Source organism: Felis catus, chromosome B3, assembly GCF_018350175.1.
Source record: "Felis catus isolate Fca126 chromosome B3, F.catus_Fca126_mat1.0, whole genome shotgun sequence".
In the NCBI taxonomy this organism is placed as follows: domain Eukaryota; kingdom Metazoa; phylum Chordata; class Mammalia; order Carnivora; family Felidae; genus Felis; species Felis catus.
In genome coordinates this window covers 71,518,162-71,543,507 of record NC_058373.1, presented here as the reverse complement: position 1 = coordinate 71,543,507, position 25,346 = coordinate 71,518,162, and the positions used below count along the sequence as shown (strand labels likewise).

General features: G+C 38.0%; 2 protein-coding genes across 6 annotated transcripts in view; both read left to right on the top strand.

Annotated features, from left to right (window-relative positions):
- The window catches only part of RNASE11 (ribonuclease A family member 11 (inactive)), a 122,755-nt gene that overhangs the window by 26,586 nt on the left and 70,823 nt on the right, over positions 1 to 25,346 (top strand). The gene's annotated exons all lie outside the window — the stretch shown is intronic.
- On the top strand, positions 2,199 to 24,740 carry LOC101091703 (olfactory receptor 6S1). The gene is made up of 2 exons (XM_045060659.1): positions 2,199 to 2,246; positions 21,905 to 24,740. The coding sequence occupies exons 1-2, from the start codon at positions 2,199 to 2,201 to the stop codon at positions 22,964 to 22,966; spliced, it is 1,110 nt and encodes a 369-aa protein (XP_044916594.1). The 3' UTR covers positions 22,967 to 24,740.

The following is a 25,346-nucleotide window of genomic DNA, read 5'->3' as shown; positions in this document are numbered from 1 at the left end:
TCACTGTTTCATTCTCTGTATCTGTGCACGGGTGTACTCTTTTCTTTCCTCTATGTTTTTGCTTCCCAATTCCAATGCTGGGTAAATATTTTGATCTACAAAGACGGAAATGGCTCATCTTCGTGCTTAGCGTAGTATTTGTACAGAATTGCCCTTGGAGAACTTTCAAATAATTGCCAATTCTGGACTGCACCTTAGCTGACATTTGTAGGATGCAAATGTAATTTTGTATGTAGTTTGAAAGGGATGATTATAACTCTCAGTGGCCTATTTACATGGGTGTCTAGATTGTTGCTCCTGACAGACACAGGTTTTATTTGTGTTGCACTTTTTGCCTCTGGAGTTTTGTGGCTTTTGTCATAAGAACAGTGATCTTTCCTACTCTGTTCACACCATTGGGCACATACAGGTGATCAACATGAAGATTTTATAACTCTTTCTCGGCAAAGAGACCTCAGGTTTGAATGTCACCATATGCAGAAATTAGCATTGTGGGATCAACGATGAAATTTCTGGCCTCTCTTTGACACCCGAGAATTCTACTTCTTTGTGCACTCGGCTAATGCTTCCACCATTACATTTAGATTTGTTTTTTCCTGTCTACTAAGAAGTGTTCCCTGAGAATATGAACTGAAGCAGGTATTCATCAATAAGGGTATAGCAAGTCCTACATCCTCTTAGCTCAAGAACCTAGGCATGTTGGCTCAAAAAAGCTGTCACTCCTTAAGACTGTGTATGTTTTAGTCACAAACCCTTTAATAGGTACCTAATCTGTCCCAAGTACTGTGATTGTGCCAGGGAAAGAGAGATTAAAACATAGGTCTTTCCCTAAATAGTTTAGTGTTTGTAGGGGACAGACAGATGGAAGCAGATAATTAAAATATAATGTCCTGAAAACTGTAGTAGAGGTACATAGGACATTCCATGCAAATCTAAAACTAAAACCAACCTTGGAAAGTTTTAATTCAGGCTGGGGTGTGGTCAGAGTAAAAAATGGGAGAGGTCTCCTGGTAGCACCAATGGCCTGGAGTCAGTTGACTTTTAGAACAGGAGACTAGATCTGTGATCAGGTGAGTTCAGTGGACACAGAACAGCTTTAGAAAAATACACAGAAACCTGAAGAGTGTTGATTTTGTGTGTAACTGTATATAATATCACTAGAGCATACATACAAGTCCAGGACTAGCCAGAAATGAAGTATTGATAATCATGCATGAAATTTAACCCAATCTCATCATATCCCTTGGGTTTTAATTGCTACTCACTCCAGAAGCAAGGGGAAGATTTCTCAACATCCCATTTGAGTCTTCATAGAGAAAGCACCATGGCTTTATCATTTGATCTATATGTTATTCTAGCAGAATGGCAAGAAGAAGAAAAATGCATAGTGTTCATGTACTTCAACATTCGTCTCCACTCCCGTTATCACTTTCTCTGCACATACATTTTTGTTGCTGCCTGGCTTGGGTGAGCTGACAGATAAAGGCAGAAACATTGCTAATGTCGAGACATAATCTTACGTTGAATGAAGGCTTTACTTCTTTTTCAGATTTGACTAGAATAGGGAATCGGGAAATTTCCATTCAAGATCTCTTGAGCGGTGCCTGGCTGGCTCAGTTGGCACATGCAATTCCTGATCTTGGGGTTGTGAGTTCAGACCCCACTTTGGGTGTAGAGATTACTTAAAAACAAAGTAAAATAAAAAAGATCCTTTGAAATTGTCTTCTTTCTTTCTTAAACCTCACCATCTCTTTACCACCTGGGTAGCCTTTCTCAGCAAGTACTTCCTCTAACTGGGTTCCTGATGCCTGGATCAATATAATTCTTGAATGCAGGTCACCCCCAGTGGTAACTAAATAGTTCCAAACAGGTTATAAATAAAAATGTTTACTTTTCACTAATGGGATTAATTAGAAACCAAAGCTTTTGTCACTCTCCTCCATCTCTGCACTTGTGCTAATACCAGCAGTCAAGAAGGATGTAGTCCAAGACTGGAAAAAACAAACAAACAAACAAACAAACAAACAAAATATATACATATATATGTATAAATGAATATATATGTATAAATGTATATATATGTATAAATATATATATTTATATATGACTATTTGCATGTAAAATCCATAAATGAGAAACCTAAGACCTGACCTCAAGTGGGATATGTTTTCGATCAGTGTGTAAAGGAGAGTGGAAAAATGTCGGCATCTGTTCAAGATGGAGGACAAGGGATATCTTCCTCTCAGGTACACTTTTGCCTGCTAGTCCTATATTGCACACAGACTGAAATATCTTGGGGCATTTTGTGGCAAAGCCTCCTTATTTAAATAGTAGCTTTTAGAGGGGTGTCTGGCTAGCTCAGTTGGTAGAGGACTGGACTCCTGATCTCAGGGCTTGTGAGTTCAAGCCCCATGTTGGGTGTGGGCCCTACTTTAAAAATGTCAGATAACATATCAGATAAACTCAGAGCCTACTAAAATCATTGAGCACTGTCCAATAAATAAAACTCTCTGAAACAGGAGAGGGTGAGATCCTAGAAGTTGGTAGCCTTGAGAGATAATACAGTGACTCAGAATCAGAAGGCACCCTCCCCCCTCTTTTTTTTTTTTTTTAACCAGGCAGAAAAACTGAATCTGAGAAGCCACACTTGAGATTAAAACATAAAAAAACAAGCAGTTTCTTCGTAGGCAGGGCTTGGTTTCCTGAGTGCTGTTCCCATCCCTGCAGCCTCACTTCCCCCTCAGTATGTCAGATAACAGGGCAAGAATCTGTGTCACAAAAAGGGGAAATGAGTTCCTGTCCCTCTGTCCTGTAGCATGACCCACCCTCAGTGGAAGGCCAACACTGTCGCAGAAGATGGCAAGTATTGCTCTTTTTACAAGTGGGCTTTTCTGCCTCTCACCTTAATATTCTAATGGGGGTGCCTGGGTGGCTCAGTCAGTTAAGCGTCTGAATTAAGTGTCCCACTTCGACTCAGGTAATGATCTCACCATTCAAATGGGTTGGAGCCCCACATCAAGCCCCGCATCTCACTCCTCACTGACGGAGCAGACCCTGCTTGGGATTCTGTCTCTCTTCTTCTCTCTCTGCCCCTTCTGCACATTCAATTCCATTCCCTCCATTCCCAACTCGGCCCAAACTCTGTGACTCAGTCAAAATGTACCATGTTTCCTGGCTTACAAACACCAGGTGATGACAAGGTTCTCACTCTGCTTTGATCCCTCTGCCTCAGCCTTTATCAAAGTCCTTCCCATTATGTCTGAATCATTTCAGGATCATCTTTTACCACAATCTTCTCCTAGCTCCTCAAGATTCAATTTGGTTCTCCTCCTCTTTGTCTCTTTGGTACTCCTTGATTACTTTCACCTTTCCACCTATCACAACATACTGATGGTATACTTTCACATCCTCTTTAGTAGTGAGCTCCTTGAAATTTGGGGCAATGCTGTATTCATTTTGCATAGGACAGACACCCAGCATATGTGAAAATATTAACTGGCCTAAGGCATTACAGCATCAGTTCAAGGAAGATGAGGGTTGTGAATGAATCATTACAACTCGGAGTAATAACTAGAGACCTGCTTTATTGGAAGACCAAAAAAAGCCCCATAATTTCTTCTCAGATAACAACCAGAGATGACATATCCCACATAAAGAGCCCAGGGTTTTCTGTGATGAAAAGCGAATGAGGAAGCATCTGGGAATCACACAGTAAGATATTCAAATTAACTCTACCCCTGAGGAAATTTGAAAGTTGAAAAAAATACATGAAAATATCTGCTGATGACATCGGAGAGATAAAACAAAGATAAGAAGGGTTATTTAGCCAAAATATAGGAGTGATAACAACTAGAAATCTACAGTGATATTAACTAGAAACTCCCCACGTATAAGGAAATAATTCACATTATGCTGCCAATGTGAATTGTATGTGAGAAGCAAGCAAGAACATAAGAAAATTACCATGGACCAGTTTCATTCATAAACATAGATATAAAAAATTGTAAACAGAAAATTAGCAAACCAAATAGTGATATATATAGAAATTATAACTTATCTGACAGAACTGGAGCTATTAGATAAAAGTAGGATTGATTTAACATTAGAAAAATCAATGCTCTTCACTACACTAAGATACCAAAGGAGAAAAATAGATGCAGAAAATCCGTCTAATAAAATCCAATATCTGTCATGGTAAAAATGATAAATAAACTAGGAATAGAAGTCAATTTACTTGGTTTGAGGAAGTGTTTCTGCAAAAAGGAAGTCTCATTGTATCTTGTATCTCACAATATATTTAATGGTGAAATGGTGTTAGATTTCTGTTTGAGCCTGAAACACGATTAGGATGCCCACTAATCTGCTGTTTCACATTATACTGAAGGCTTTCGTTAGAAGAAATGAAAATGAAGAAATGATTGAGTAAAAAGAAAATGTGAAGAAATCTACGAAGTAACAATACTGTGGACACCATTTGTAGGATTTAAGATCTACCAACTGAAAATCAATGAACTCCTAGGTGTTTGTCCCTTTTGGTTAGTGGGATGGCTTTTGGTGACAATAGTCTGAAACACTTTCTCTTCTTGCCTCTCTCTTCTCTCTGGTGTCTGTGGTGAGGTGTGAAGGCTCATGTACACCATGACACATACCGCCACGCCCCTCCCCCACCTTTGCAGTTAGCCTCATCAGTCCTGGCCAGAGATATGTGAGCACAAGTGATATAAGTGTCCTCGTATGCCAACCCTGTGCTCTCCTCCTCATCCTTGGTGACTGTGCAGACCTTACATTGAGGAGCCTGGATCTCCAAGCCACTGCTGCAGCCCACAAGACTGTGAAATGAGTGAGAAATAAATCTTCACTGCATAAAGCCATAGAAAAAAATCTACAGGTGTATTACTAGAAATAATAAGTAATAGTCAAAGATTACTTATGTTCTTCTATGCCATAATCAACTAGTTAGAATTTTAAATTTAAAAAGATTACCTTTATAATAATAGCACCAAACAATGAAATACCTAGAAACACATCTTTTAAAATGTGCAAAAATCTCCAGACACAAAATGCAAAATATTATTGGAGAATTAAGGAAAAGCTACACAAAGGGAAAGACAGCCCCTGTTTTTTTCCTGTACTGGAAAACTCAATACTATAAAAATGTCAAATCTTAAAGTAATCTATGATCTTAAAATCCAATCAAAATTCCACACTTAGGCAGTGCAACTTGACAATTCTAAAGTATATATGGGCATGCAAAGGGCCAAAACTAGTTTAATAGACTCTTGGAGAAAAACAAATAGAGAAGACTTGCTGTATCAGAAAGTAGTCATAATTATTATGAAGACACAATTTAGTCAGAGTGGTAGTGATATAGGATAGGCAAATATACCAATGGAACAGTACAGTTTAGAAAAATAGACGAATGGTTGGTCGCTGATTTATGACAAAGATTAGTGAGAGAGGGGAGGGAACAGACTTTTCAATAAATGATGATGGATCATTCACCTAACATAATGGGGGAAATGAATCTTGATTTATTAAAGCACATATCACATGTAAAATGATAAATGATAAACCCAATTGTGAAGTGTAAAATAGTAAAGCTTATTTGAAAAAAACATAAGAGAAAGTCTTGATGACCTTGAGACAGGCAAATATTTCTTTTTTTTTTTAATTTTTTTTCAACGTTTATTTATTTTTGGGACAGAGAAAGACAGAGCATGAACGGGGGAGGGGCAGAGAGAGAGGGAGACACAGAATTGGAAACAGGCTCCAGGCTCTGAGCCATCAGCCCAGAGCCCGACGCGGGGCTCGAACTCCCGGACCGCGAGATCGTGACCTGGCTGAAGTCGGCCGCTTAACCGACTGCGTCACCCAGGCGCCCTGAGACAGGCAAATATTTCTTAAACAAGACCTATAAAAACAAATATAAAGAGATAAATATGATAAATTGGGCTACATTAGAAGTAAAATCTCATTTAAAAAATTCCACTGAAAAAAATAAAAAAAACCAAAAAACAAAAAATTCCATTGAGTGAACAGTCCTGCACAGAGTGGAGAATGTATTTGTGTATACAACAAAGGATTTACATCCCAAATATGTGAAGAATGCCTACAAATTGATAAGAAAAACAATTGATAACCCATCCCAAATGCTTTTTTTCATCAGTTTTTAAAGCAATGTAATTCCTGAAATAATATTTTGATGACCTTTTATTCTATTAGAAAAAATAGGTTCTCCTAAAACTTCACAATGTATCTATGTTCCAAAGATTTTAAATATAACATTTTAAAAGCCTTAAATTTTTCTTTGAGGTTTTATGTGAAACATTTACTTTCTTCAGGAAAATAACTTTTAATATCTAAAGAAAAATATATTAAAATCAATCATTTTTTTAATTAAAAATGTTTTTGTAACACTTTTATTTATTTTTGAGAGACAGAGCATGAAAGGGGGAGAGGCAAAGAGAGAGAGGTAGACACAGAACCCAAAGCAGGCTCCAGGCTCTGACAGAGCAGATCCTGATGCAGGGCTTGAACCCATGAACAGTGAGATGATGACCTGAGCCAAAGTTAGATGACTAACCAATTGAGCCACCCAAGCATCCCTAAAGTCAACTATTTTTAAAAATGGATGAATGCTCGTACAAAAAAAAAAAGTGCTTTTATCACCTTTTCCCTAAAGAGAAACACAAACTATTTCACTATCTTTAACAAACTCTCAAACTACAGCTGTTTAAAAACTTGAAATTACATGAATCAAATTTTTCAACTATTATGGAGCCAAAGGTGTTCAGATTTCACATATTAAAGAACTATCTTATAGTTTTCAATAGCTCAAAAGTCAATAACACGCAAGTGCTACTATTTCTAGATAGTCAAAAATCAGAAGGAATTGCATGGTCTGAAGGGTATTTTAAGTTATATGAGGTCATTGATATCCCATACATAATTCAAGTATGATATTCTAAAGATAGGCAATTAAAAAATAAATATCACTTTACAACCCAATACATGACAGTAAAGTCTGGAAACTTAGTTTTTCCTCCACCTTTATTTTATGTTGTTAGATATTGGAGCCTTAAGAATCTCTTAAAAAGTCATTAGACTACTTTTTAGAGCAGTTTTAGGTTTACGGAAAAATTGCATAGAAATTACAAGTCACCATACTCCTCATGTTTCCCCTATTATTAAAATGTTGCATTAATGTAATACATTTGTTATAATCAATGAACCAATATTGATACATTGATATATAACTAAAGTCTATAGACATTACTCTTTGTGTTGTATAGATTTGAGAAATGCATAATTTCATGTATCCATCATTACAGTAACATACAGAGTAGTTTTTCTGCCCCCCAAATGCCTTGTGCCCCACTTATTCATCCCTCCCTTGTAAACCTCTGATTTTTTTTTTCTTTAAGGTTTTTAAGTAATCTACATACCCAACATGGGGTTTGAACTCACAACCTTGAGATCAAGTGTCACATGCTCTACTGACTGAGCCAGCCAGGAACCCAACCACTGACCTTTTTACTTTCCCAATAGTTTTGCCCTTTCTAGAATATCATATTGTTATAATTACACAGTATCTTTTTTAGACTAGTTTCCCTTACTTAGCAACATGCATTTAAGTTTCCCTCCATGTCTTTTTATAGCTTGATAGCTCATTTCTTTTTTAGCACTGATGGATTTATCTGGAAGAATCCCAGTTTATTTATCCCTTCATCTACTGAAAGATATCTTGGTGGATTCTAAGTTTTGGCAGTTATGCATAAAGCTACTATAAATACTCATGTGCAGATTTTTGTGTAGTCATAGTTTTCAACTCATTTGGGTAAATACATAGGAGCATGATTCCTGGATCATATGGTAAGTCTATGTTGAGCTGTGTAAGAAACTGACAAACTGTCTTCCAAAGTGGCTGTATCCTTTTTATCCCTGCCAGCAATGAATTGCTATTCCTATTCCTATTACTAATTGCTATTCCTATTACTGCACACTCTTGTCAGCATTTGGTGTTGTCAGTGTTTTGGATTTCAGCCATTCTACTAGGTATGTAGGGTATCTCATTGTTTTAATTTGCAATTCCTAATGATGTGTGATGCTTTTTCATATGCTTATTTGCCATCTGCGTGTCTTCTTTGGTGAGATGTGTGTTCAGATCTTTTACCCATTTTTAAAACTAGGCTGCTTGTTATTTTATTGTTGAGTTTTAAGAGTTCATTTTATGTTTTGGATACAAGTTCTTTACCACACATATGTTTTGCAAATATTTTCTCCTAGTCTGTGGCTTGTGTTTTCATCCTTCTAACAGTGTCTTTCACAGAGCTAAAGCTTTCAATTTTAATGAAGTCCAATGTATCAATATTTTCTTCATAGTCTGCTTTCTGGGTTGTATTAAAAGACACAGTGCCAAATGCAAGGTAACTTGGATTTTTTTCCTATGCTATATTCTGGAAATTTTATTTTGCGTTTTACATTTAAGTCTATGATCTCTTTTGAGTTCCTTTTTGTGAAAGGTGTAAGATCTGTGTCTAGAGGCCTTTTTTTTTTCTTTTGGTATGTGGATGTCTAGTTGAGCCCCATTTGTTGAAAAGACTATCCCCTTTCTCTCTCTCTCTCTTTTTTAAAGTGTATTCATTTATATTTTTAGTTATCTCTACACCCAATGATGACCCCAAGATCAAGAATTGCATGCCCTTCCGACTGAGCCAGCCAGGTACCCCAAGACAGTCCCCTTTTCTCCATTGAATTGCCCTTGCTACTTCTTCAAAGTAGCCTTCTTCTAATCTTATATTTATGTAGGTCTATTTCTGAGTTTTTTATTCTAATCCATTGATCTGTTTGTTCTCTTGCCAATTCCATTAGTGTGTTGATCACTGTAGCTGTGTAGTAAGTCTTAAAGTTGGGTAGTGTCAGTCTTCCAACATTGATCTTCAGTGTCATGTGAATTGTGGGCCTTTCCATATAAACTTTAAGTTTTTGATACCACAAAATTTGCTGGGATTTTTATTGGGATTGTGTTGATTCTATAGGTCAAGTTCAGAAGAACTGGCATCTTAACAATATTGAGTCTAGGAAGACCCATGTACATAAAATATCTCTCCTTTAATTCTTCTTTGATTTTTTCATCAGCATTTTGTAGTTTTCCTCATACAGATCTTATACATATTTTGTTAGTCTTTCTCTCTTTCTCTCTAGCTCACCTTTCTAAGGTCAGGGCTCCCTCCCCACTCTGCTCCCATGGCTTTCTCCCACAAATCAACTCTCCTCAATTCCTACGTTCCACAGTGATTTTCCTGTTTGTAGACATGCAGCTTTGCTCTCTAAGACTTCCAATCAATTTCTTAGGTGTGCAGAATGATTTGATATTTATCTAGCTGTTCGGAGAGGAGGCAAGCTTAGGGTTGCTCTACTCCTCCTCCATCTTAACCCTTTCCCCTATACATATTTTGTTAGAATTATACCTAAAGATTTATTTTTTGTTGTGCTAATATAAATGATACTGTGTTTTAAATTTCTTTTTAATGTTTTATTATTATTTTTGAGAGAGAGAGAGAGAGAGAGAGAGAGAGAGAGAGAGCAGGGGAGGGGCAGAGAGAGAGGAAGACACAGAACCCAAAGCAGGCTCCAGGCTCCGTCCGAGCTGTCAGCGCAGAGCTCGCAGAGCTCGACAAGGGACTCATGAACTGTGAGATCATGACCTGAGCTGAAGTCAGCCACTCTACCGACTGAGCCACCCCAGAGCCCATTAAATTTCAAATCCCAACTGTTCCTATATACTAGCTGCTATAGAGGAAAACAATTGACTTAGGTATTAAACTTGTATCCTGTAATTGTGCTATAATTACTTAGTAATTACAAGAGGACAGTTTTTTGGTCCATTTGGAAATTTCTATATAAACAATTATATCATCAGTGCACAAAGACAGTTTTATTTCTCCCTTCTCTATCTGTATACCTTTATTTTATTGTCTGCATTAGCTAGGACTTCCAGTATGATGTTGAATATGAATGACGAAAGAGGATATCATTGTTTTTGTTCTTGATGTTAGGGGGAAAGCATCTAGTTCCTCACAGTTAAGTATATTAGCTATAGGTTTTTTGTAGATATTCTTCATCGAGTTGAGAAAGTTCCCCTCTATTCTTAGTTTACTGAGCATTTTTATCATGAATGAATGATGGATATGTCAGATACTTTTTCTATATCAACTGATATGATTATATGATATTTCCTCTTTAGGCTGTTGATGTAATGGATTACATTAATTGGTTTTTTGATGTTAAATCTTCATATCTATAATAAATCCCACTTGGTCATGGTGTAAAATACATTGTTGGATTTGATTTGATAATTGTGTTGAAGATTTTTATATCTGTGTTCATGAGGGATATTGGTCGGTAATTTTCCTTTATTGTTTTTGTCTGGTTTTCATATTAGGGTAATTTTGGCCTCATGGAATGACTAGGAAGTATTCCTTCTGTTTCTAACTTCTATAAGAGATTGTAGAAAACTGGTATCATTTCTTTCTTAAATGTCTGATAGAACTCACCAGTGAAACCATCCAGGAATGGTGCCTTTTTTTTTAGAAGGTTATAAATTTTTGATTCAATTTCTTTAATATAGAAAGGCCTAATCACAAGACCTACTTCTCCTTGTGTGAGTTTTGGTAAAATGTGTCTGTTAAGGATTTGGCCTATTTCACCTAAGTTATCAGATTTACAGGCATAGAATTGTTAATAATATTCCCCTATAATCCTTTTAATGTCCATGAGATCAGTAGTGAATACCTCTATTTCATTTCTGACATTAATAATCTGTGTCTTTTCTCTTTCTTTCTTTCTTTCTTTCTTTCTTTCTTTCTTTCTTTCTTTCTAGTAATTTGCATCTTTTCAATTTATATTTCACTAAATAGGTTAGCTTATTTAGAAGTTTATAAATGTTACTGATCTTTTCAAAGAACCAGCCTTTGTTTTCACCGGTTTTCTCTACTAATTTCCTGTTTTCAATTTCCTTGATATTTGTTCTAATTATTATTATTTCTTTTCTTCTGCTTATTTGGATCTAATTTCCTCTTCTTCTAGTTTCCTAAGATGGAAGCCTAGATTACTGATTTTAGATCTTTCTTCTTTCCTAATATGTGTATTCAATGTAATAAATTTTCCCCTAATCATTGTGTTTTCTGCATTCAACACTTTTTGACAAGCTGTGTTTTCATTTTAATTTAGTTAAAAATATTTTATTTGTTTTTTTTTTTAGAGAGAGAGAGTGTGAGCAGGAGAGAGGGCAGAGGGAGAGAGAATCTTAAGCAGGTTCCCATGCTCAGTGCAGAGCCCAATGCTGGGCCTGATCCCACAACCCTGGGCTCATGACCTAAGCCAAAATCAAGAGTTGGACACTCAACCGACTGAGCTACCCAGGCTCCCCTAGTTCAAAATATTTTAAAACGTCCTTTCATGTTTCTTTTTTGACCCATGAGTCACTTGGAAGTGTGTTGTCTAATCTACAAATATTTGGGGATTTTCCAGCTATCTTTGTATTATTGCTTTCTGGTTTAATTCCATTGTGGTCTGAGAGAATTATATAGTTTCTATTCTTTTAAAATTGTAAACATGTATTTTATGACCCAGACTCTGGTCCACCAAAATCAGCTTATATCAGTACAGCAAGGAGAGCACTAGAATGATTCTTTTTTTTTCCTAGCCAAAATCCTAAATTGCAAAATCCTTTTCAGTAAGGAAGGAGCTTACTCCTGTCAAACCCAGCAAGAAGGTGTTAAGAAGCTTAAAGTCTCTGGCAGTTAATGCACAACTCAGCCCTAACTCCTGAGAACACAGCCTCTTTACCAGCACCATTTGGGAGAGGTGCTAAAATTGAGATTCAGAGCAAGTTACGATGGAGGAAACCCAACTCAAATACTTGCCCACCATGTGCAAACAATTCCAACTCCAAATTTAGAGCACAGAGAGACAGCTTGGTCTGAAAGAAACCCTGGCCTGTCAGGCAAGACTCCTACAGGAAACTGGGAATCAGCAGGCCACAGTGATCACGCTCCCTCTAGGAACGTAAGACCTCCATGGTGGCAACCTTGTAAGTCTCAATGGGGATAGACTGCTTTGAGTCAATCAAACCTTCCCCTAGAATCCCTGCTAGGCACATCCACCTGGATTCCTGCGTAACAGCTTAGGGAACATATTATAGTTCCTATGTGGGAGGTTAAGGAGGCTGAACTTCAACTTCAGAGACCATGTTGTCCTCTGGGGATCAAAGGGAAAGAGTCCACACATTCATGAAAGAGATGACTCTCCCTTGGTGGAATATTCACAAACATTATTGCTTCGGAACATGAAGGCTTCTGGTAAGGGTTAGGGACTTCTTGTCCTGTCAGGTGTGATTGGTGGAGAACATGGGTCACATGTGGTCTTAAGAAGCTGAGGCCTTCTTTATTACCCAGGCTAGTTGTCATCCCTCTCACTCCCAGCCAGAGACTGGATGGTTTGTCTCTGGAACAGGTAGGTAAAGCAGAAAGTCTTTTACCTTTGAAACTAGGGGATTAAATAAATTATATATACTGGTTACTGTGATGTCTGTTTTAGATGCCACATATTTAGCAGTTAGATAGGAAACTGAAGAATTTTCTTTGCATTATCTGACAAGTCCAAAAGGAAAAGTATGAAGATACTGGCATAGGTGCTTCCTAAGATACAAGCCAGTGGTATCACCATAGAGTGAGGCTGAGAATTATCAAGTACCATCCATGCACTCAGAGCTTCCAAATAGCTACTTAGTTTCCCTCTCTTAATATAAACATTTAACCAAGGATCAGCCAATTAGTGGAAAAAAAATCATCTAATGTGATTTTGTCTGAAACAAGTAAGCGAGAGAAGATAACTTGGAGGAAGCAGTGACCATATAGGGAGAAGATAATTTTACTTAAAAAATTTTTTCTTAAAGATTTTGTTTTTAAGTAAGCTCTACACGCAACGTACATCAAGAGTCACATGCTCAACTAAGCTTGCCAGATGCCCTGATAATTTGAAAGTGTCATTAACAGGGTGCCTGGGTGGCTCAGACGGTTAAGCGTGTGACCTCAGCTCAGGTTATGATCTCACAATTTGTGAGTTCCAGCCCAGCGTCAGGCTCTGTGCTGACAGCTCAGAGCCTAGAGCCTGCTTTGGATTTGGTGTCTCCCTCTCTCTGCCCCTCCCCTACTCATACTCTGTCTCTCCATCTCTCCAAAGTGAATAAACGTTTAAAAAAAAAAAAAAAGTCACAGGGGCGCCTGGGTGGCTCGGTCGGTAGGTTGGAAGTCTGACTTCGGCACAGGTTATGATCTCACTCGGTTTGTGGGCTCGAGCCCCGCGTCGGGTTTTGTGCTGATGGCTTGGAGCCTGGAGCCTCCTTCGAATTCTGTGTCTCCTCCTCTCTCTGCACCTCCCATGATCATGCTCTGTCTCTCTCTGTCTCTCAATAATAAATAAACGTTAAAAAAAATTTTTTTAAATGTGATTAATGTTCTCAGAGAGAATATGTTGCAATCATAAGATAGAAAAGAGTTTTGCAAAACCAAACCAAACAAAAAAGAATTATATGAATTAAAAAATATGATAGATTTTAAAATGTGCCATAACATAAAGGCAAGTAAAGCAAATACTTACTAATAGAGAATAAGATAGAAAAGGTGAGAACATTTGAGGATCAGTAAAGAAGGTTGTATTTCCAGTTGATAAAAGAGGAGAGGAAAAATGGAGACAGAAAAATTGCCAAAATAATCCCTGAAAATTTACTATATTTCAAGGGCATTAGTTTCTTGATGATGTTGTTTGATATTCAAAAGTCTTTATTGTTGGGGCACCTGGCTGGCTCAGTCAGTAAAGCATGTGACTCTTTTTTTTTTTTTTTTTTTTTTTTTTTTTAGCATTTATTTATTTTTGAGAGACAGAGAGTGAGCAGGGGAGGGGCAGGGAGACAGACACACACACAGAATCCGAAACAGACTCCAGGCTCAGAGCTGTCAGCACAGAGCCCGATAAGGGCTCAAACTCACAAACCATGAGATCATGACCTGAGCCAAAGTCAGATGCTTAACTGACTGAGCCACCCAGGCACCCCACATGTGACTCTTGATCTTAGGGTTGTGAATTTGAGCCCCATTTTGGGTGTAGAGATTATTTTTTAAAAGTGTTTATTTTCGCTGAAGTACAATAGATCTATTTTTTAAAAATTTTGATACTGGTGCTTTTGGTGTTACGTCTGAGAGTCTGTTGCCAAACCAAGGTCATGAAGATTTAGCCTTATGTTTTCTTTTAGCAGTTTTATAGTTTTAGCTCTCTTGTTTGGGTCTTTGGTCCATTTTGAGTTAATTTTTGTACATGGTGTGAGCTAAAAGTCCAACTTCATTCTTCATTCTTTTGCAGCAATTAAATAACTAATTGTTCTAGCACCATTTGTTAAAAGACTTTTCTTCTCTCATTAAGTAGTCTTGGCACTCTTTTTTTTTTTTTTAATGTTTATTTATTTATTTTTAGAGAGAACGAATGCAGATGCACAAGCTGCGGAGTGGCAGAGGGAGAGGGAGAGAGAATCATGACCTGAGCCCAAATCAAGAGTCAGATATTCAACTGACTAGGCCTCCCAGGCACCCTGGCACTCTTGACTATAGATGTATGGATTAATTTTAGACTCTCAATTCTATTCCATCGATCTATCTATCTATCTATCTATCTATCTATATACACACACATATATATCTGTCCTTATGCCAGTACCATACTGTTTTGACTGCTGTAGCTTTGTAGATGATTTTAAAATCAGGAAATGTGGGGGTGCCTGGGTGGCTCAGTCGGTTAAGCAGCTGACTTCGGCTCAGGTCATGATCTCGCGGCCCATGAGTTCGAGCCCCGCCTTGGGCTCTGTGCTGACAGCTCAGAGCCTGGAGCCTGTTTCAGATTCTGTGCCTCCCTCTCTCTGACCCTCCCCCATTCGTGCTCAGTCTCTCTCTGTCTCAAAAATAAATAAACGTTAAAAAAAATATTTTTAAATCAGGAAATGTGAATCCTCCAACTTTATTTTTATTTTTCAATACTGGCTTGGCTAGTTGGGGTCTCTTGAAACCCCATAAGAATTTTAGAATCAGCATGTCCATTTCTGAAAAAAAAAATGCAGTTCAGGTTTTGATAAGGATTGCGTTGAATCTATAGATTACTTCAGTTAGTAATGCCATCTTAACAACGCAGTTGATCCTTCAACTGCATAGGTCCATTTATATTCAGATTAGAAAAAAAACCAAAGTACAGTACTGTAAGTGTTTTTTCTTTTCCCTATGACTTTTTTTTTTAATTTAAAAAAAAATTTTAAGTAATCTCTACTCTGAACATGGGGCTTGAACTCACAACCCTGACATCAAGAGTCACATGCTCTACCAACTGAGCCAGTCAGGTGCCCCTTATAACTTTATTAATAACATTTTCTTTTGCTTACTCTATTGTAAATATAGCATATAAAAATACATGTAACATATAAAATGTGTGTTAATTGACTGTGTATGTTATTAGTCAGGCTTCAGGTTAACAGTATGCTATTAGCAGTTAAGTTTTTAGAGACTCAAAAATTATACTTGGATTTTCGACTGTGTAGGAGGGTCAGTATCCCTAACCCCAGTGTTGTTCAAGGGTCAACTGTATTAAGTCTTTTAAACCATGAACATGGGATGTCTTTCCATTTAATTAGGGATACTTAAATTTCTCTCAACAATATGTTTAATTTTTAGTGTACAAGTCCTACATCTCCTTGGTTAAATTTGTTTCTAAGTATTTTATTCATTATTATGCTATTGTAAATGGTAGAATTGTTTTCTCAATTTAATTGGATTATTTATTGTTAGTGTATAGAAATACAAATGATTTTTGTATGTTGACTTTGATACCTACAGCATTGCTGAATTCATTTATTTGCTCTAATTTTTGTGTGAATATGTGTGTGGATTCCTTAGGATTTTCTATATAAAAATCATAAAATCTGGGGCGCCTGGGTGGCACAGTTGGTTAAGCGTCCGACTTCAGCCAGGTCACCATCTCACGGTCCGTGAGTTCGAGCCCCGCGTCAGGCTCTGGGCTGATGGCTCGGAGCCTGGAGCCTGTTTCCGATTCTGCATCTCCCTCTCTCTCTGCCCCTCCCCCGTTCATGCTCTGTCTCTCTCTGTCGCAAAAATAAATAAAAGTTGAAAAAAAAATTAAAAAAAAAATCATAAAATCTTCCAGTAGAGATAGTTTTAATTTCTTCCTTTCCAATTTGGGTGCACTGTATATATTATATTGTTTTGTTTTGTTTCATCTCATCTTGTGTCATTTCATTGCATAGCATTCCATTCTATTCTATTTGCCTAAATGCCCTGGCTGGAATTTCTAGTTCAATATTGAATAGAAATGAAGAAAGTGGTCATCCTTGTCTTGTTTCTAATTTAAGGGGGAAAAAATGAAAATGAGCCTTGAAAAAGAGACTGAGATACAAAAAGAAAGGTCAACAAAGAAATTGACTTAAAAAAAGAAAATTCTTCAGTTTCTTATCTAACTGCTAAATATGTGGCATCTAAAACAGACATCACAGTAACCAGTACACATAATTTATTTAATCCCCTAGTTTCAAAGGTATAAGACCTTCTGCTTTACCTGTTCCAGAGACAAACCATCCAGTCTCTTGCTGGGAATGAGGGGGATGACAATTAGCATGGGTAACAGAGAAGGTATGTAGACCCAAACTGCTTCTTAAACATTTTTCATCCAACTCTTAATTTAGCCTTCCACTCACTCCACTTCCAAAAAGAGAGGGAGTCTGGAATAAATTCAACTGATTTTTGTTTTTTCTCACTGCTTGAAGAGAATTCATCTTTTTTGACAAATCTTTTCATGTCAGCCACTGTCTTTACTGTCAGCAGCTAAATTATCTGCTTTTCTTCTTCTGAAATGGGGTCGCTACTGTTTCCTTTTCCATGCTATGGTTTTAGTGGAGCTTCAGGAAGGAGTAGATGTAGATTTATGCCTTTTTCAAATTTGAAAAATTAAAGATTTTTTTTTCTACTTTTAAGTACGTGTTTCTTCTAAAGCCACTTGTCCTGTTTTATCCTTCTCTTTCCACTGTGGCTATATTCAAAGCCAGGTGATATTTGAGGGTCAGTTAAAATGTATCAATTAAGGACTATGGAGTGGTTATCTCCTGTTTGTATTTTAGATTTGCATTGTATTTCCCTGTTCTTAATTCAATTATCTACCATGTTTTTTTCTCCTAGAAGTTCTTTTTACATAAACATTTGGTAGTGGCACTCTGCCTTGTTTTTTTTAATGTTGTTATGTAGTTACCCTTTTAAAAAATGAAAAGGCAAGAAAAAGAAGAAGAGAAAACATAATTTTTATTTCATTTTAAGGAACTTGTCATAGTGAGAAAGATAGGTTTCTGTATTCAGTATAGTATTTTAATCCAGTCTCCCGATTCTGAACTATGATTCTCTACGTGTGTGTTTTGGCATTGCCTCCATTATTTTTGGATCAGAAAACAGGGTGTTGCTGAGAGACTTGAATTCCTCTTGGAGTTAGTAGTTCATTATAGTTTTACATTTTCTGGCTCTGAGTAGCCCACATGGTATTTGATATTCCCCAGTGGCTACTTGGCTAATTTTGTGGAATTAGAGTTGGCTATCTTTAAGAAAGTATTTCTGACATTAATTTTTAATTAATTTCCAAAAACTTAGAATTTTCTTTAGAGATGTGATTGTCATATTTCTGAGGCTTTTTATTATAAAAAATTTCAAGCATACTAAAAATAGAATAATATAATGAATCACGGTGTAGCCAATGCACAGTTCCATGAATTACAAATTTAGGGCGAAGCTAATTTTACCTATCCGCCCCCCCCCAATCACTTTATTTGGAAGCAAATCCCAGATATATCATTTTGCTATAACTTATTTTTTGACATAGAGTTGCAAGAGCTGCTGCTCTCAAGTTTGGGGTTCAGAGCAGTTTAGTTCACATACCATTATTGAGCACCTAATGTGTGCCAGGCACTGTGCTTGGTGCTAGAAATACAGAGATCAAAATATAATTCCTGGGGCGCCTGTGTGGCTCTGTTAGTTGAATGTCCGACTTCAGCTCTAGAAATACAGAGATCAAAATATAATTCCTGGGGCGCCTGTGTGGCTCTGTTAGTTGAATATCCGACTTCGGCTCAGGTCACGATCTCGCGCTTTGTGAGTTTGAGCCCCACGTCAGGCTCTGTGCTGATAGCTCAGAGCCTGGAGCCTGCTTTGGATTCTGTGTCTCCCTCTCTCTCTGCCCCTCCCCTGCGCATACTCTGTCTGTTTCTCCCTGTCTCTCAAAAAATGAATAAATGTTTTTAAAAAATTAAAAAAATATATAATTCCTACCTAGGAATTCAGAGTCTAACAGGGGATGCAGATGAGAAAGCAGAAATACAATGGGTTAAGTATTGAGAGTGAGGTCAGCAGAACGCGCCCCAATTCAGGTTGGAGAGCAGGCAGAGTGGTGGGATAGGGAGTGGTGGGTAGGAGAAGATTCTCAGAAGAACTGATATGCACCAGAGTACATGGAGTATGAATAGGAGTTAGTCAAGTTTTCAGCCAGGGGCATAGAGTAGACACAAATGAAAAAAAATGTGAACAACAGTCCAGAATTCTAAACATTGTTTGCGTGTGTGGTATGGTATATATTAGCAGAGGACAAAGTAAAAGACTGGGAGAAGCAGAAGAAGATAGAAATGACATGAGGAATCTTTCCCTATCTTATTATACCCTGAAGGCTCCTATCACTTGCCAACCCAGAATCAAGGGTAGGGATTCCCAATATCACTTTAAGTCCTCAGGGAGAAGACACAATGTTACCTGGAGAGGTAACACAATGTGTTACCTGGAGAGCAAACATTTCCCCTAAGTGCCATGCAGAAGAAAGTTGGATGATGACTATGGTCTCCCACACTTGGTCTGACTCAATTTTTTCTCTCATTCCCACTGTATTGCCCCAAGCCTTTTGGGGCTGCTGGGCTTGAGGGGGTTGGCAGATGGAGGCAGAAACATTCCCAGTCACCTCTTGTTGCATGAAGGATCAGCCTCTTTTTCAGATTTATCAGTAATGGAGTCTGGAAAATTTCCATTGAATTGCATATCTCCCTTGGGTCTTCTCAGAATTATTTTCTCGTTCTCTCTCATGGTTTTACCTCAACACTTGGGTCTCACTTCTCTAGCAGGTACTGCTGCTAACCAGGCTCCCAATGTCTGGATTAATCAATCCTCATTTTAGGACATCTCCATTGGAAACTGAAGTTATGCACAAAGGATTCTGTCCTACAATACAGGGGTTAGTTAGAAACAAGTCTTCAGGCTTTGCCTTCTCTGCACTTAGGCTAATGCCAGGATTTAGGGAGGATGCATTGTAGAACAGGAAAATTTACTGTGCATAAATGCATCAGCAAAAAAGTGAAGACCTGCCTTTAGATGGAACATTTTTCAACTATTGGAAATGAAAAGAACTATAGGTAAGTGCAGTAAGTCCTTTCATAGCTAGATGAACGATTTGACCCCTCCATATCCACCCTTTGCCTTCCAACCCCATGTTATTCTAGAGTACCATACCTTGGAGCATTGTGAGATCATGGTCCTTCACTTGAAGTGTGCCTGTTTAAGCCTAAGACAGTGATCACATTGTAGAAGGCACTCTTTTTACAAGGAGGGAAAGGTGGGCCCTGATGGCTGACCTGTACATGGCCATACAAAGGGACAAGTGTGATGCAGCCACCTCAGGATCAGAAAGCCCCTTTGTTTACAAGGCAGAAGAATAGCATCAGAGGAATTATGCCCAAGAGGAAAACACAAGAGAAGAGGCAGATTATCTAACTGCTGCCTGTTTTCCCAAATGCTTTGCCCATCCTTAGGAACTCTAGGCTATGGTTAGCCTCAGACTACAGGGTATGAAAAGGACCAGGGTGGAGCTGACCACTGGGTCATAAAAAGGGAAAGAGAATCCTTACAAGGTGATCCCCACCCTCATGGAAACATCAAGGACATTCAGGGGTAGGTAGGAGGGACTCCTTCCACATTTAAGGTTGCGACTCATCTTCCTCTTACTTAAGGTTCGGTTCAGTGGAAATATTTTCACAGAGAGCCAGAAAGAGTCCCCTTTGAGGTGACCAGTTCTATCTCATTGCACTCCATGCATTATGTCCTGTGCTTTGGCCCAGATGTACTATGTTCACATGCTGCCCTTTTCCATTAAAAAATCTCTTTTCTCTCCTATCAAATCCATACTCACTTTTTAGTATTTATTTTAGGCATCACCTTTCTCCAAAATACTTCCTATCTCTCTAAAGTCTCAGTTTGGATTTTTTTTCCCCATGTGCCCCCTTAGACCCTATTCTTACCTGTGACATTCCACCTGTGACACATATTAACTTTTCCATCATTCTCATTAGGCAGTGAGCTACATGAGAGTAGTGACAACATCTCCTTTATTTCTGAATCACCACATATAGCATCCGATACATAATCAATACAGAGCAAGAGTTGAATGATTTTACTGATAGTAAGGCAATTTCTATAGAAGCTGGAGGGAGATGAGGCTCTGAATGGAATCCTTAAGGAGAAAGACCACAGAATTGCTTTATCCTAGAGAAAAGGCACAAATATTTTTCTGCTCAGGTAGGACCCACAATTGAGACACTGTAAGTAAAGAGGTTCCTGTTTGCTAGGAGCAAGGACTGCTGCGGTGTGCCAGAGAATAGTAGGGCTGAGAATCAAGGCCTTAAGGTCAAGTCTCATGCTTTGCATGGCTAAAGGGGATCAGTATTCTCCTTATAACTGAGGCGTTTTAAAAACACTTTCAGAATATCATTGATTTGGTCCTTACAACTGTTGGTGCTCTTCAAAACTAGAAGGACTTGAGTCAGATGGCAAGGACTTAATTTCTGATGTCATGAGTGATTTTCAGGGATTCCTAGTTCTGTCTCTGACAAGCCATCTAATAGAGCCCAAGTTTGTGAAAGGCCTTTGGATTAGTATCGTGGACTGAAAAAGCATAAGAAATTCATCCTAATATTACCCAGAATACTTAGCTTAAAGTTGACACTAAATAAATAGATGTGGAAACCTGACTGGATGATTCAATGTAGTTTAGCCCTATTCTCCCTTTTAAATATGCCATAACTTGCTTTAGATAGGCAAGCATTTTATGGCAAGCTTTCAGTTAGACCCTTGGGTTGCTGTGGAAATTCTTCACAAAAAGGGTAATTTTATGTAATAGATGTACTAATGACAGATTCCTATGACTCATTTCATAGCTGAACAGTTCAAGGACAAATGAGGTGGATGCATTGAACGCCTTCCAAGGCAAATGGCAAGTCAAGCCTAGAGTCTGGTGCCCTAACTTACAGGGGTTTCTATACCACAGTGTTTGTCGACTAAGATCTAGAAACTCTTTTGAATCCTTTGCACTCTCATTTAACTTGCTTCTTTTAGCGGTTTACAATCGAGGAGTGCAGAAGTGGTTAAGTAACTTTTCTGAGGCTACTCGGCTAGTAAATGGAGATAATGGAATTCAAAACCAGGCAGTCTGGCTCAAGTCCTGTTCCTGGTAGAATGGGAATCATATTCTTCATGAAATAAGTTTTTGATATTTTTGTCCAACTCATATACTCAATGATATCAGTATAATAATGAGGCATCACTATTTAAGATCTGAGAATGGAGACTCCTGGCATTTTCATACCTAAGTTTTTGCCACCCTTTCTGGAAAATCTTCTCCAGCTTTAAAAGTAATTAGATGAGGACCTCAGGTTCTTCAGATCTTAACAGTGGTTGGAGAAAGTGGGGAAGTGTGTGCCGTATCACGATAAAATAAGTTTCAGGATTGTTCTGGAGATGACGTGTCCTCGCCACAATCATGTTCATGTTGTTGCACAGGTGGGAAAGATAATGGCTCCTGGGGGAACCAGAGCATTGGTGTTACAGAGTTCATCCTGGCAGGTTTCCCAAATCTCAACAGCACAAAAGCAGAACTGTTTTCTGTCTTCCTTCTCGTCTATCTGCTGACTCTAACAGGCAACGTGTTGATTGTTGGAGTGGTAGGAGCTGACACTCGCCTGCAGACTCCTATGTACTTCTTTCTGGGTAACTTGTCCTGCCTAGAAATCTTGCTCACTTCTGTCATCATTCCCAAGATGCTGAGCAATTTCCTATCAAGGCAACACACTATTTCCTTTGCTGCATGTATTGCCCAGTTCTATTTCTACTTCTTTCTTGGGGCCTCAGAGTTCCTGCTGTTGGCTGCCATGTCTGTGGATCGCTACCTGGCCATCTGTCACCCTCTGCACTACCCCTTGCTCATGAATGGCACTGTGTGCTTTCGGGTGGCCTTGGCCTGCTGGATGGGGGGACTTTTCCCTGTGCTTGGCCCCACAGTGGCTGTGGCCTTACTTCCTTTCTGTGAACAGGACGCCATGGTGCAGCACTTCTTCTGTGACAGTGGTCCACTGCTCCGCCTGGCATGCACCGACACCGAGAAGCTGGAGAAAACAGACTTTGTACTGGCCTTTCTCGTCATTGTATCCTCACTGATGATTACTGCTGTGTCCTATGGTCACATAGTTCTGGCTGTCCTGCGCATCCCCTCTGTTTCAGGCCGACAGAGGGCCTTCTCTACCTGTACCTCCCACTTGATGGTGGTGACCCTCTTCTATGGAAGTGCCATTTTTCTTTATGTGCGACCATCACAGAGTGGCTCTGTGGATACTAACTGGGCAGTGACAGTGGTAACAACATTTGTGACACCACTGATGAATCCATTCATCTATGCCTTACGCAATGAGCAAGTCAAGGAAGCTTTGAAAGATATGTTTAGGAAAGTGGTAGCGGGCTTTTGGGGGGAACTTTTGCTACCTAAGAGTTTCAGTAGGAAGGAGTGAAGTGAAAGTGAAGGGGGATGTAATAACCAGTCATAAGTCCAAGTCTTCTCCGTTGTCATTCTTTTTCCTGTGGTTATCATGGACATCACCAAATGACCAAATTCTGTAATCCCAAAAGAATTCCAAAGTCATCAAGTCTACCCTTCTTCTCCTTCAGGCAAAATTTCTTGAATCTATCTCATACATACCCCCATATTATTATTGATATATCATGATCAATACCATCATTACATCTTAAGGTCCTCCAGCCGGTGAGATCTTAACCTAAGAATCCATGGTCACCAGGGAGTCTAGAGATGGACTTCAGAAAATTTATAAGCTGCCTTACTATTTAAATTTTATGTGTTTGACTTCATATGCATTTGTCTGGGAAGAGGATCCACAGTTTTAATCCAATTCTTGGGAGATCTGTGTGACCTTTGCCAAAAGTTAGAAACTGATTAAAATTTTCAGTAGTATCTTTTGGTTATTTATGAAAAACAAGAATTTTAAGAAAAATTTCCTTATAATCTTAAAAATAAATAAAAATAAAATAGATTACCTGTGTATTTTTGTATACACTTTATGGAAAACATTGCATTTACTGTCAGGTGGAAAAGAGGTAAAGCAAACTGAGGAAGGGACTTATGCACTTCCCCACAGTAATCCCAGTGTCTTTGCAAAAGCAGATCCAAGAGAAAGTTCATGAATATTAGCATTTAATGTGGTTTTCTAATTTGCACTTTATTATAAAGATGATTTAAAGATATCACTCATTTTTTCACTGGATTGTGTTCCTTTCCTTTGTCCACTTTTTATATCCTTATATCTGTTGTGTTCAGTCTTGTTTTGTTTTTAGTAAAATTGGAATTGGGACAAGGACCTTTAATATCAAAGAATTACAAATGTCAACTATTGCTGTACCTGCCAGGAACTAGACTTTGTGGTACGTTTTATGTACTTCACTAGGTATTTGAAAGGGAGTGAAGATTCATATTTGTGGTACCCCTGGAAATCCTGGACAAACATTCACTTATTTCTTCATTCACTTATTTTTTTTCCATTTATTTATTCATTTGCTCCGCAAAGGTCTTTTAGGCATCTGACATATGCTATATATCATATATAGTGATATATGCTCAGAGGAACAAGAAATGGTTCCTCACCTCATGCAGCTTTGATTTTAGAGGGGAAGACTGAGAGACAAATAATAATGCAAAGGAATGGGGATGACAAAGGGGCTTATAAAACAACATTGGAAATTATATGAAAACTGATTTACCCTCTCTAGTATTTTCTTGTTAAAGAAATGTTCAGAGGCTGTCATTCATTAAATAGGGATTAATTCCATGTTAGAGTGTGTTTGTATACACAGACACCATATATATAGAAACAACACATCAACCTCAACATTGGCAAGCTGAGCATTAGCATGCAAAGAGATAGCCATAAAGCTTCAGTGGGCTCTGGAAATAGTAATGCTTTCATCTAGTTCTATTAATAATACACACAAACACACACTAAATAATTCAATCCCCAAAGATTTCTGAGTGAAAACGAAAGGGATGGAAGGAATGACCAGTGGTTTGAGAGAAAAAGAATTCTTCAGGAGTGATCTAGGAGCGCTGCCCAGAGAGCAGATGAACTATTTATTACCTTAAAATCTACCTAATTTCATGAAGCCTAAAAACCTTCAGCCAATCCCAGACACTGACCAAAGAGAGGAATTTGTATCACAGTTTATGATATTTTTGGAAGGAACCACTCCCATATTTTGGCAATAAAGTGTGTTAAACCATCTATTTTCAAAATTATTTTATTGTAGGAAATGACTTTGGACTCAATTCAATAAAAGTTTATCGAATACCATATTCTGGGAAATAAGTTGGTATGGAGAAGTACAAATACATGATCTCTGCCATCAAGGAACTCACAGACTATATAGGTATAAATATTATAATATATAATAAAATTATATTAATAAATAAAAATAAAAGTAATATATATATGATTGTGGGTCAAAATATAATAGACCATTGTAAAATTTAAAAGTGGGTCTGACAAAATGACATTTTACTAACAAAGCATAAGAACAAATATTAGGTAATTGAATGTGATTAAGAATGGAAATATCACAATAAAAATTGTACTAGGGAGCAATCTGTGATTTTATTTTTTCAATCTTACTTTACAAGTTCCTGTTCCATAGGAATTTTTTACTCTTAAAAAAATTTTTTTTTTCTAATGTTTAGTTTTGAGCGGGGCGGGGAGGGGGGGGTGGGAGAGAATGAGAGACAGGGAAAGAGTGAGACACAGAATCTGAAGTAGGCTCCAGGCTCTGAGCTGTCAGCACAGAGCCCCATGCAGGGCTTGAACTCACAAACTACAAGATCATGGAGAT